Raw genomic sequence first — 14,775 nt, 5'->3', positions numbered from 1 at the left:
TTTTCCATGTAGATTGTACTGAGGTGATTTTGTAACTGTAATTACATCAGTGAAGCAGTTTGTTTATAAGAAGTAACATTCGATGGTGTTTGGAAATCTACCTCCTGAACTAAACAGGCATAGTTCTATAATAGTTCCATATCAATGATAAGTGTTGCTGTAGTGTGATCTTGTTTTGCTGGAAATGGTTTCTAATTGCAATGTTTTAGGATTCAGCGTTTATGAAGCTCTACAAAACTGTGGATTATAGCGACGAGTAGGCACAAAAACACAGCCGTAATGTTTGTAAAAGCTGTTGGATGGAGTCAGCTGGACCGATAATCAGCCAGCAATATTCATGAATTACATGAAAAATTGGACAATATCTATAGAAAGATAACTGGCAGTTTATATGTGCTGTGAGGGGGTTTTGATGCACTGTATAGTATAGATACACGTCGTCTGACAGTTCATGGTAACAACTATCTGACATAGTCAAGCCAGCTTGCTTTTGTATCCATCCATTTCTGATAACTTTCCAATCATGCAGGCAATTTCATTGGAAATTGTCCAATGTTTATGGAAAAAAGTACAGTTGTGAAGTCGATGGCAATAAGAATTCTCCACCAGGTTTTCTGCAGTTGTCGTGGAGATTGCATTTGTGTCGGCCAAGGTAACACACTGCTAATCTCAAACTACAGTAGAATACAACCTGTGGTAGTTTAGAGATTATACAGAAATTAATGAGGAGGTGAATGTGTGGTTACAGTGTAGTGATGAATTTTGTGTTTGGATGTTCTGGCAGACTACCTGTGGGGATTATTTCCTGTTTGGTGAGGTGCCAGAGATATTTCATCACTATGTAGAGCCTATTAAATTTTACAGTTTAGATTCATGTTTACAAAAAAGTATGTTTTCAAGACAGGATCCATATAATTCGTTTTAAAGCTCGATTCCTTCGATTTTGGTTTTTGTCACTGTCCAAACATTCCCTGTCTTCATCACTTTCAATTTTAACTATCTGATAAGATCTATAGATGATAATATAGACTTGGAAAGGTCTCGCCCCTCATCTTTGACTCGCCTACCTATAGACTTCTGTAGGTTTCATCTCTACTCTTCGACTCTCCTACCTAGAGACTTGAGTAGGCCTCGCCCCTATTCTTTGACTAGCCTACCAATAGACTTGAGTAAGTCTTGCTCCTATTCTCTGACTTGCTTACCTCTTTACTTGGGTAGGCCTCGCCCTTGTTCTTTGACTTGCCTAACTCTTGGCATGGGTAGGCCTTGCCCCTATTCTTTGACTAGCCTACCTATAGACTTGAGTAGGCCTCATCCCTATTCTTTGACTTGCCTAACTCATGACTTAGTAGGCCTCGCCCCTGTTCTTTGACTTGCCTACCTCTTGGCTTGGGTAGGCCTCGCCCCTGTTCTTTGACTTGCTTACCTCTTTACTTGGGTAGGCCTCGCCACAGTTCTGTGACTTGCCTAACTCTTGACTTGGGTAGGCCTCACCACAGTTCTGTGACTTGCCTAACTCTTGACTTGGGTAGGCCTCACCACAGTTCTGTGACTTGCCTAACTCTTGACTTGGGTAGGCCTCACCACAGTTCTTTGACTTGCCTAACTCTTCTTTGACTTGCCTAACTCTAGACTTGGTTAGGTCTTGCTCCTATTACTTGACTTACCCACTTCTAGACTTCTGTAGGACCTGTCCCTATTACTTGACTTACCTACCTCTAAACTCCTGTAGGAACTGCCCCTATTACTTGACTTACCTACCTCTATACGCCTGTAGGACCTGTCCCTATTCCTTGACTCACCAACATTAAGACATTGTAAGACCTACCCCTATTCCTTGACCTATGACAAGACTCCTGTAGAACCTGCCCAAGTTCTTTGACTCATCTAATTCTCTCAGGATAGGAATTATTCTTTTGGTTATATGTCTTTTGAAGTTTTAACGTTGTTATAGGGTGTTGTTGAGCTTTCTGTCTGGTTGTTCATCCATCATCAGCTTTTATTTATCCAGTGATCTCCGCTTTTAAGTTTTGACCTGTTTTTGTGAAATTTTGTAGGCTTTTATCACTAATACATACTGTTGTGTTAATCTCAATCTGAAAACAGAAGTGTGTGTTAACTCGGTGGCATTTTGATATACTTATTGTTACATTTCTAAACATTCTTCATTTTGTTGCCAAATTGATATTGTTTAGCCTTGCAGTGCTTTATCATGCCATATCAGAACATTGCTTTGGATCTCACTCGACTAAAAGCTCTCCCTACCCTCACTCCTCAGAATATTATTTTTCCTTAGAATCTGACCCTTCTGACCCAATAAAAATTGACCTTTCTCACCAAGCATCCTTTAACTAGTTTAATGCATACTGTTTTAGTTAAACTCATGCTCCTCTCCCCTCTTCCAAAGAAAAAAAAATCAATTTCAAGATAAAAAAATAAACACAAAAACCCAAGAAAATCAAGCTTATTTTCCTCCCTTATGTCTTGACTTGGTGGGTGTGATGAATCAGTGGTGTTCATATTAAATTGCCATTGATGAGAAAGCAGGCCTAATCGTATAGGCAAGCATTAACCTTCCCTGTGGTCATCTTCACTCCCAACACTATGGGCTATTAACATTCCTAACTAGTACTGGTCAGTCTGGTGAGGAGTTAGATCAGACCCCCAATGGACAGTAAGCAACCAGTGAACCACCAGTAAGTCTGTAACAGATGTCTATTAGCTGTTCCCTACATGCAGGGAGTAGGGGGAGGGGGGTATGTTGGATATGGTTAGGGTGGGGAGGTGTGATACCACACTCACTAGGTAGTGTATGACTTGGTCACTACTGGTCAGTGATGTTCTCAGTATAGGTCAGACCTACTTAGTTTGATTACCTTCCTATCTTTCTGAATCCCTTGATGTTTGAATACACATGAACTATTCCCCAGAATGGCAAATTTATTACCAAAATTTCAGCAGCTTAGATGTCGGGAAGCAGGTCACTTAAATAATGTTAATTCTTAGTATTTTCTAGTCTTGTTGTAGATCATTGAAGGATGAATTTGATATCTGTGTGTTAGATCACTCAGGGAAAGATTTGATAACTGTGTGTTAGATCACTCAGGGATAAATTTGACATCTCTGTGTAAAATCACTCGGGGATAGATTTGATATCTGTGTGTTAGATCACTCAGGGATAGATTGATATCTTTGTGTAAGATCACTCAGGGATAAATTTGATACCTGTGTGTTAGATCACTCAGGGATACATCTTACACCTGTGTGTAAGATCACTCAGGCATAGATTGATATCTGTATGTAAGATTACTCAGGGATAGATTTGATATCTGTGTGTTAGATCACTCAGGGATAGATTTGATATCTGTGTGTTAGATCACTGAGGAGTAGATTTGGTATCTGTGTTAGATCACTCAGGGATAGATTGATATCTGTGTATAAGATCACTCAGGGATAGATTTGATATATGTATGTTAGATCACTGAGGAGTAGATTTGGTATCTGTGTTAGATCACTCAGGGATAGATTGATATCTGTGTATAAGATCACTCAGGGATAGATTTGATATCTGTGTATAAGATCACTCAGGGATAGATTTGATATATGTATGTTAGATCACTCAGGGATAGATTTGATGTAATGTCCACCATTCTTTAATAGAATACATATCCCTAGATATGGATCACCTTAGCATTGCATGTTTCCATCACAAGATAAGGACTGTTGGCTTGTTTATGACGATTCTGTAGCCAGGCTGCCTTTCTTGTCTGCCAAACAATTTCATTGAAACTCCTGTAGATAGACAAAGGGTCCAGTGGGCCATAGTTGAACATATGTTGAGTACAGATAGTGTGTTTTGTTAATTGAAACACAATTGTCTGAATCATGTGTGGAGACATTTCATTCTATGTCTTTGATGATATGGGTTATGGTAAAAATACATGGCATTCCTGTGATAAGCTATCAGTAAAATATTGCTTGTCAAAGTGCAGCTACCAAATGTTATTGATCTTTTGAAATTCAACAGGAGACTTTTCTGTCAGTTGTTATGTGAGTTATGAAAAAGTGTTTATGAAAGTGAAATAATTCAACAAGAGGTTTTAACATTTAAGTAAGGGCATATATAGGATGTTGTTAGAGGCAGCCATAGGGCTATTGATTCTACGTTAAACCATGGTATTTATTTAAGCCCCCTTGGATCCTACCGCCAGCAGCTCAAGCCTGGATGTAAGTAGGAATGGTTCAACTCCGTCATGTCGGGTTGTGTCTCGTCAGCTCAAAACTGTCAACTTGTGAATGAGATTCCGGCTCCTCTAATTAGTGGCTAGATATCTTTGTACTGTGAAGACGTTATTTTATGCCAGCTGCCATATAATTCTCAGAGAAATTCAGGGAAATTATGACAAGTAAGAGTAGTTTAGTAGTAATAGTTTTGTCAGCATTTTGAACATTAAATCTTGCCAATATGGTTTTCGTGCATGCTGTCTAGTTTTTATCACCATTCTATTGGTAGTACATTCATTACTAGAAGTCTGTTGGGAAATGACGTATTTCGCAAGTAATTTCTGTACATTTTATGGAGAGCTGCTGTATGTTGCCAGAAATATGTTCGACAAGACTCTGATGCGTTTCCAGGGTAGATTCATCATTAATTCTACAGAGATATTTTCCTGTGATAATTTTCGTACATTCTGCGGGAGATTGATATTTTTCTAGATCATTTTGTGTACATGTATTATGATTAAAACAACAGACACTCTAGACAAAATTGTCTTTAGAAAGTTATTTAATGAAACTTATAAAAAAGGAAGACACTATGAAAATGACATGTAAGGAAATCTATAGTATTTGTGTTTGCCTATTTGACTGTGATCATCTGTCCAGCTGTGGTTGGGTGGCGGATGGCAGGATGGCACAGTAGCAATGCACGATGCCTATCACCTAGCCGTTTAGGGTTTGATTCCCGAGACAGATGTGAAAAGGTATGGGGTCACTTGTCCAACCACATTGGTTTTCCCTAAGTACTCCATTTTCCTCCTACAGTAAAACCCCTCCTGCACTTACATGTAGGCCAACAAGAGTGATTAGTATAAGTTGCAATAACTTGTTTTATAATTGTAAATAGATAAAGTTTATAATTATTATATATGATGTCCATCTGTCTGAAAACTTCCCCAGGACAACTTGTCCTATAATTTTCATGCTGATTCCTTTAAGTTCCATAGATTTGGAAGTTGTGCAACTGCATAAACTTTTCAAATCTTATGATTGTAATAAGTTTCGAAAAATGGTTTAACTGACGGTAGATTTGTTGATGTACTAGGTGGTATTACATGTTTTGGGATGGACTTTGATTTTTTTTTTTTTTTTTAAGATCTGGGAATGAAAGCTCTCTGGGTGCAATGTGATATTTGTAAGAAAAAGAAGATCTTTTAATTATGTTTGGCAACTCATAAAACAGCTTTAGGGACGGGATGAACATAGCTTATATTCTATATACACCTCTATCCTTACAGATGATGAGTTCTACAGCAAAGCTCTTCATCCCAAATCTGTAAAGTCCTGTTAGCTTTTCTGTTATAACCACAGTAAAGATTGGAACTTCTTTCTCAAAATTTTCATCTCTAGGACTAATACAGGAGGATGTTTTTTCTGTTTACATTTTACTGTAAATAGGAATTTATTTCAGACATTTTAACTATTTATATAATTATTTCCAGTTCTCTGTTTGGATATTTGTTGTTTCTTCATGTAATGATTAAAGCTGGTTAGGATTAATTCAGAACATTTTGGTCCTTGCCTGTTTTAAAAATTGGCCCTGTTAGCGATGTCCTGGTAGGCTTTAGCTCTGTAGATCTCAATTCTCGAGCACTGATAAGGTCTACAACATTGAATACTACAGTCAGAGTCACCTATAAATATACACACTCAATACTCTAACCATCAACATGTTGTAAACACCAGCATCCCTCCCCAGTTTTCTTCTCAGAAGTTTTGCCCCCAAACTATAAATCTATATCTATGAGATGAATAGGACATATCTGCCTGTGATGAGTATCATGTTTTGAGTACATACTATTGAATCCTTCACCTGTCGTCAGGGAGGAGGGGGAATGCTGTGCAGCTAGGGTAGGGGGTGGGAGAGGAGGGGGATGATGATGAAGCTGAGAGATAAGGTCGTAGCTGATGCTGGAGAAGTGTGTGTGTAGACTTGATACATGTTTCTGGTACAAATGAAGATATCATCCGGATGCATCTATAATTTGGTGAAATGTTCTTTAGTTTTTTCAAGAGGTGTAAACATAAACTGCCTGGGAAACTTTACCAAAATTCCAACACATTTTTATTGGAGTTGTGATCAGTTTTTGTGGATGTAGTAGAAGTTGTGAATCATGATGTGAAAATTCATCCACCTATGGAATGTTTGGAATAAAGAATAACAACAGCTTCATCTTTACAGAATTAATTGGAAATAACCCTTTTGTCTCTGTATTATTGACAAGATGGTAAGTGTGAGAAAAGAGTATTCAAGCTTTAAGATAATGGCCTGAACTAGGCCTGTGTAGTAGTTGTGGAATGGCCGGAACTGGGTCTGTGTAGTAGTCGTGGAATTCTGTCGAGTATGGATACAAATGTGAGAATGTATAATGGAATGTAGCCTGGTGTATATACCTTTGATATGAGACAGTGTTAATGGTTAAGTTTCAGAAGACCTGGTTTCAATTATAATGGAATTAAATGTATTTATAAATAGATAATATTTCAAATCTTTTTCACAAATGTTGACATTGCTTACATTTAATAGCTAAGAATATAATTATATTGATTATAATAGTACTGATACATGATACATATTTATTTGCGATGTGATAGATGTTGACAGAACACATTGACCTGTGATTACTGTTGACACAAATGATATACAAACAATGGTTTGTTATAGTTAAAGCTTAGAGTAAAAAAAAAATAATATTCTAGAGAATGAGTAAAGGGGAATTTTGGGATACATTTGATTTACTGGTATCATGAAAATCATATCATTTATGATAAAACATACCATTTTACTGCAGTTTATGGTAAACTGTTTTGCCTGTACTGTATTTTATTTTTTTAAATGTTGTCAAAAGATTTATCATGACTTTTTGAAAGTAAACAACGGTTTTATGTGATTCAAATATATTCATCGTGGGTGTATTGGGTAATGTTGATACATTAAGAAATGTTTGATAAATGTTGATATGTCAAAGTTTAAATGGTTATTGGCAACCTATCTGTGGTTTTTTAAGCTGACATTGTGCATCATCTTAAAATTAATGATTAACACTAAAAAAATTTCAAATGATAAATGTTGACACATTCTCACACACACATCACCACACACATGTACACACACACACACTATCATCCCCACCACATACACATACACACACACCCTCACATACCACCACACACTAACACATATAAAAAATATCATTATAAATAGTGACTCCAAAACATAAATAAGTTCATATCATGGGTTTAATAGATATTGACATTTTACAATGATTCAGTGATGCTACAGAACTGACTTCATCTTAGTACAATTCCATTTCAATGTGATGATCACTTTCTCCAAGTAAATCAGTCCTTTCCTTCCCCAAGTGATTACGTCTTCCTACATGTTGTGACAGGTAATACAGCATCATTGAGTTACGTTTTAGGCTGGTAAAGTGCCCCTACCCCATCATTATGTGAGAATAAAATATATTACTGGATATTGCCAGCTAAAGCACCCCATAATTTCCAGAAGGAACATCAGCAGATGTTGGAATCTACATAATCAGTGATATTTGTCAACTCTGCATGATCAGCAGTTCAGGAGCTTCAGTCGATTGATTCTACTCCTTTCTGCAAAATGTGTCTTGTCGATGATACTGTTGTAGGCTTTTAATATCTGTGATATTATTTGTGATTTCTTAGTGAAAAGATGAATGCTTTGGTTTTGGGTGTGTGCATTTTCCTGGTGTGAACAAAAATGGTCCAGTTTTGGTTTTTGGTTTTTCAGTGTATAAGGTATTTAATATATGATGGATATACACCATAAAACCGATCTATTGTTGGGTTTTGTTTAAATTTTGATATTTGAAATCTGTACCAGTTGAAAAGTCATCCAGTGTTATGTTTTCCTGGAAGTAACCCACCTTGAAACAACTTGAAAAAGCAACATATTGTCATTTATACAAGAGGTACAATGACACCTTCAAAATTTTTAGTGTATGTTAAATTGGTTGCTGTGCAATGTATTGTGCTTTATTAAGTAACCAACTGTTCAATTGAATAATTGCTTCATTAACTGATTGGTGTATCTTAACGAAAGTAAAAGTGATAATTCTTTTCCTGAATGGTACATTTCCTTTTGGAGGCAATCTATCAGTTTTCTATAATTAGACTACACTAGTTGATTACTAGTGACCATGGAAGAGACATTTGTATAATTGATTGATAGATGCTGGCTATAAAACTTCTCTGTGCTCACAGTACAATTGGTACATGTTTTACTACTCTGCCAGTTTTTGATCATGATGACATGTTTGAAAAACAATCTACCTGATCTTAAAGTTAAAGAGAATTTTGACTTTTTCTATCAAGATATGTAGAATTTGAAATTCTACATTTGATATAATTTTGTATTGTTTACTGGATAAAGACAACCGCTGAATGTTTAAACACTTAAAATCAGAAGTGTGACAAATTTAAATATTAACCACTATTTACTGGAAGGAAAGACAACTATTGGATGCACCCACTATTTTTCAGAAGGGAGACAACTTCAGATTTTATCCACTGTTTATCAAAAGAAGACAAAACCACTATTTTCATTGAGAAGGGCAGACAACTATTGTATGGATAACAGTTATCAATGAGAAGGGCAGACAACTATTGTATGTAACCAATCTTTATCAGAAAGAGAGGTTTATTACACAAACACTTTAGTTATGGTAATAAGCTCAAAAATATATTAGTGCTTTTCAGTTTAGATATGTAGCAATGCTAATTCATTGTCCTGTAATAAAACCATCCCCAGCTTGTAATTAAGAAGTGATGATTTGACCAGGTGGGCTTATTGCAGGATAAATACAATATTTTCTATTAGAATGAAAGACACTAATTGTTTGGAACCAGTATTTAAGGCTGTGAAATTTGTAGGCAACTCATAATTGTTAAATAAGGCTAATAGAATTTTAGAGAATAATCAAGATCTCTGGATTTTGGTCTGAATTTCTCCGTAGAAGCTAGCTGAGCTAGTAAACCACTTTTTGCTGTTAGGTTGTGCCTTCTTCCATGATTCAATCCTCGTGGGATGTTGAATAGTTTAAGTCCAATTATGTAATTACAGCTGAAAAAGAGTAATCCCTTTTTGGTGATTATGGTAACTGGAAGATTTCCCATATCTGTACAACAGCAAGTCTTATACCCACATGTACTTTGGTTCTATGTGTGTTGATAGACCTTATTTGATTATACTGAAGTCAGGGTTACACTATAGGGATGGTGGTAAAATAACAGATGTTGATTCGCCTCATTGATCCATTATCCAATAATTCTAGTGTTTGATGTGAACTACAGGACCCAGAGCCCAGTCAGGAGGTAACCATATTAAATGGTATTTGGTAGGATCAAGTTTTGTTTGGATTCTCAGGAAATATGTCATACAAATAAGAATTCTGAACATGTATTTTTTTTTATTGCTGATCACAGAAATATTCTGCGTGTATCGATCAAACTTCCATTTAGTTGTCAGGGAAGCTGTTTGGTGATAGATACTAAAATTGTTGGGGTGTTAAACATTATTGAATCAACAAGTTCATGTTTGGTTGTCTAGGAAATTTGTTTGTGATGAATATAAGCATTTCTAGAGGAAAACGTGATGAAATTAACATGAATATTTCAAAGAATGCGCTTAAAAAAAAAGAAATTATATATACTGCCAATTTTTTAACGATTTTTTCATTTTGATCCACATGTTAGCTGCACTGGAATATAAGTTGCAGCCATTCTTCCTATGTGGTAACCATTTTGTTGACTGAAGTATGTTGATATAACAGACAACGGAGGGCAATTTATCAAGATCGTCAGAGAAACATTTAATATAAGTTTGTAAGTGAATTATACACAGGTAATTCTTTCTTTTATTAAAGTGTTTCAAAAATGTAAAATAGCAATTATCGAACTCATCTGGCTTGGAAGCCATCAACGATTGTCTATGCACAGATATAGGGCCTGACGTTATGTACAGTTTACATAATATATCCATCAGCAATTGTACTGTTAAATATTAACGAAGACCCTTGCATGCTGACAAAATTCTTATAGTCTCATATTATTTTTTGTAAGTTAGATGAAGCCATTCTTATCATTAACAAGCATGGCAGTCATTCTAGAATTTGACCTCTAACCTGATAATCTATTGATCCTAGTCCAGAAGATATTATTGTGATTAATATCAAAAGGTATGATTAATTAAATCCACAAGAATGCTATTTTTATTCCAATCGTAAAATCATCCTGTTTTCAATTGTAAATGACAGTTCTAGACATTCTGTGACACGTGATGGACAGGTACTTGTAAAAAACCGTTTTGTACTGGTGCGCTTCATTTTTTTTTTGTTTTGTTTTTTTTTTCATTCTGCCTATTTTCTTTCATCCACATATTTACCAAACCACACGCCCAACCACCAAGGAAAAAAGCTGCAGCTTATGTTTTGGAAAAAAATCTCTAAAAATAAACAACAAAATTAATTGATCACAATCATTTTCTTAGATTTGCAAGGAGATACACAGCTAATTTATGATATGCCAGTATGAAAGGACTTACTTGATGTCCCCCACCCCACCCTACCCCATACTATACTCGATTCTGTGATTTGTACCTCATACCCTGTCTCCCAAACCCAGGTCCTCACACCTAGGGGAAAGTGTACACATGTACCTCATACTCTGTCTCCCAAACACAGGTCCTAAAACCATGGGGAAAGTGTACACATGTACCTCATACCCTGTCTTCCAAACCCAGATCCAAACACCTAGGGGAAAGTGTACACATGTACCTCATACCCTGTCTCCCAAACCCAGGTCCTAACACCAAGAGGAAAGTGTACACATGTACCTCATACTCTGTCTCCCAAACTGAGGTCCAAACACCATGGGCAAAGTGTACACATGTACCTCATACCCTGTCTCCCAAACCCATGTCCTAACACCTAGGGGAAAGTGTACACATAAATCTCATACCCTGTCTCCCAAAAACAGGTCCTAAAATCATGGGGGAAGTGTACACATGTACCTCATACCCTGTCTCCCAAACCCAGGTCCTAACACCAAGAGGAAAGTGTACACATGTACCTCATACTCTGTCTCCCAAACCTAGGTCCTAACACCATGGGCAAAGTGTACACATGTACCTCATACCCTGTCTCCCAAACCGAGGCCAAAACACCAAGTGGAAAGTGTACACATATACCTCATACCCTCGTTCCAAGATCCAAACTTAGTACACCATTAATCATACAACATTAATCAGCAGCATTTATGGTTATGAAGTAGAATAATGATAAAACCAGTGATATTTTACATGCTTGAGTTGTCAAGGAGAAGTTCCATTTAGCCTTCCTTCATTGATTGGCAATATTTGATGAGCTTTATATGTATTAAGGCATGGTAGTGCTTTTGTGTACAGAGAAATTATTCATTACAGAACCGGATACATTTATCCTATATAACCTTTTGTCTGACTTTTAGAGAGTAACCTTTCAACTTGTTGATTTGACCTTTTACCCTTTTGGAAATTGGTCTAAATATATCCTCTGTCTCTCTGGGAACTGAGTGTTTCTTGTCTGGTTAGGGTTTTTCAAGTACCATGGAAAGTGACCTTTACACTATCCATGAACTTTGATCTTCCTCACTTTCATTACATTTGTCTTCCCAAAGAATATGACCTTTTACTTTGTGGCTGTGACTTGTAACCCTCTGTAGAGTACATTTTAGACAGGAGAATGTAATTTTTCTTACTTCTTATCAATAATATACATCTAGGGGAGAAGATTACTAGATCTTACTACAAGTCTGTGGAAAACCTGAGTATTTGTTTCCATTAGATCATCTCTTTTCTTAAACATGAAATGACGTAAAGTGTCTGTCTGTGACTGAAACGTTGCAGTTATAGCTTCAACTGGTAAAACTCAAGCTTCACAGATGCGTGCCACACTAACACTTCTGTGACATTGCTGGTTCAACCTCTGTCAGCAGATCACAGAAGGGTTTATTTAGTGCTGTTGGTTGGTTATATATATGCTAAGGGAAGATTGTTTAATTTGAAGGCTACTAATTGTAACATTATATAATTTCAAGAACAGTTTACATTTTTTAACACTTAAAGATTCACTTTATAAGAATATATGGCAATAAAGCATCACAGATAGTTTCTCATGTAAAACATGGTGTAAAATTTTGGTCATAATATTTGAGTGTTGTAAGACATTTATTTTTTTATAATGGAAAAAGATTTTGTCTATCAAGCAAATTTTCTATTAATTCCCAGTTCCGTTGTTTTGATGTTTTAATTTCTTTTATTTTTCAGAATGTAAATGGTAGACCATTTGACAATCACAACCATGTTGGCGAACATAACTTACACAATCACCACGGTGACTGGGCTTCACCAACCCCATACTCCATTGTCAGTGACCTAAGGACCGCTAGTCCAGCAAAAGGCAGTCCGACAAACAGTAATCGTAACAGTGCAGCCAGCAGTGACAGTGGGAGGGGTTACAGCACTGGCCACTTAGAACCCAAGGTAATGGCTCCTTCAGGTTACATATTGTCTTATTGTTCTATCAGGATCATAAGAAGGTTTTTACATTTCTAGTGGGACTGCAATGTAGCTTCAAACCCAAAGCATATGTCCACAAGGTCACCTTGGCAATGTAAATGTTTAAACAGTGGAAAGCCCAATCTTTGACATGGTTTTGTTTGCACAGTATTTGCAGCCATTTTCGTGGACATGTTTGGTAGTGCAATATTCTAATTTGTCATTAAAATGCTTGTTTCATGTCTAAGTCTTTAAAGTGTATGATTCCTTTCCATAACAAGAGTGTTTTTAATGAAGTGTGATTTAGATTGTTGTGCTTTGGTAATGCTATCAGCTGTATGTGTTATGCATTTCCCCTGAGGAACTTTATTAGCATAATTTTTCATTGTGAAAAATGGTACTAAAACACAACCAAGTGGGAAGAAGTCGTATTTAATTGTATTTATTAATCACCTTTAACGGTGAACACAATTAAAGACAGAAGTAATGATGTCTCTCATATGAAATATAATCATGACAAATAATGCTGTAGTTTACTAACTTAATGATAATCATTAGGATCTCATAGTGTACCTTTGGATTTTGTGTATGGATGCAAACTCTGGGCCGTGAATTTAATTGTTCATCATTAGAAGGCAGCATTTGTGTTGAAGTGGATAGAGTTTAATAGGTGAACCTTTGGAATCTTAAAGTCTGTAGCATACATAAGATAACTTTAGTCAGGAAAATCATTAAATGAACATGCAAAGATAAGTTGGGTAAGGAGACTTGGACAACAAAACTTCTCGGATGAGTTTAAGATCAGAGGTAACATTCTAATGTTACTGATTTCAATCAAACTGGCAGACAGGATTTTGTATCTAAGCTGGAAATCACCTGACAGCATCTGAGTACAGAGGTCAGACAAAAGAGCAGACGACACTACCAATTCTGGATGGTGGAGATTGAGCTTAACATGAATCATTTGGACATAGAAGATGTTTTTTATGAACGCTAGTCTCTACCTTTGTTAAAGTAGTCATGTGGATTGGATGCAGCTGTTTTTATTGTCAGCAATGTTAGAAATTGATGTTTGTTTTTGCTTAAGCAATAATAGAGGAAATGGTTTATCATAGGTTTTAAAAGGAATACAGCCTTGAAGATTTTTGTTGTGTAAGGACATACAAATGGTTTACAGTTAAAATAAAAACTATAAGGCAGTCATCATCATCAACTTAACTCTTGTAACCACACCTGACACTTAACTGTTTTGACATTTTCTGACTTTTTTGGTTAATTATCCCAGGTCTCCCCTACACCTGTGTTGGTGTTTCTGATCAATATTCTGTTTAAGTTATTGGATCTTTGTTCCTGAGACCTGCCTCTGAAGGCTGTTCTCATCTCATGTCCTAAAGTTTATCACCATGCTTTGTTAACGTTATAGGTGGCTTTGATTTAGTCGCTCAGAAGATCATGATTTCCCTTTCATCTGCTTTTTAGAGCCGAGTTGGGAAAACATAGCAAATTGGTGTAGTTGAAATAATGAAAGCATAGTTCTGTGATATCCTGCACTTGGTTGGACAAAAGTGTGTGTGTTGTTAGGTAGATTCGGAGTTTGTGCATCCATCTATTATAAAAACTTGGTGTAAATGGTATCTATGATGAACTGGTTTAGTTAAAATTAGTCTAAACCTGATTAATATTTTTTTCACATGATTACAGGTCATGGTTGTAGGGTAAAGGTCAAAGCTTGACCCTTTTTGAAATGAAAACATTGTGTATCAATTAAGATGTCCTGGAAACCAGTGAAGTTATTTATATCTTAACCTGATAAGATTTTGGTGATCTGGTAAGGTCAAAATGTCAGTGTTAAATATTATAGAAATTTTAACATGTTAATCTACATACATTTTTTCTTGGTAGAAGTATTAAAAAAACCTTCATTCAAA

The 14,775-nt window shown here is 36.1% G+C and overlaps 1 protein-coding gene and 1 long non-coding RNA gene across 2 annotated transcripts in view; both read left to right on the top strand.

Annotated features, from left to right (window-relative positions):
* LOC132562314 (uncharacterized) overlaps positions 1-14,775 on the top strand; it is a 491,282-nt gene that overhangs the window by 233,883 nt on the left and 242,624 nt on the right. The window lies entirely within an intron of this gene.
* LOC132562315 (caskin-2-like) overlaps positions 1-14,775 on the top strand; it is a 149,601-nt gene that overhangs the window by 111,074 nt on the left and 23,752 nt on the right. Inside the window, exon 11 of the mRNA XM_060227054.1 lies at positions 12,617-12,832. Coding sequence (XP_060083037.1) covers positions 12,617-12,832 — 216 coding nt within the window. The remainder of the gene's footprint in view (positions 1-12,616; positions 12,833-14,775) is intronic.

The sequence above is a fragment of the Ylistrum balloti genome, unplaced genomic scaffold, assembly GCF_031769215.1.
Source record: "Ylistrum balloti isolate Yb309-2 unplaced genomic scaffold, AGI_CSIRO_Ybal_v1 Utg371392, whole genome shotgun sequence".
In the NCBI taxonomy this organism is placed as follows: Eukaryota; Metazoa; Mollusca; class Bivalvia; order Pectinida; family Pectinidae; genus Ylistrum; species Ylistrum balloti.
Note: the sequence above shows the minus strand (reverse complement) of the source record. Positions and strands in the feature narration are given on the sequence as shown.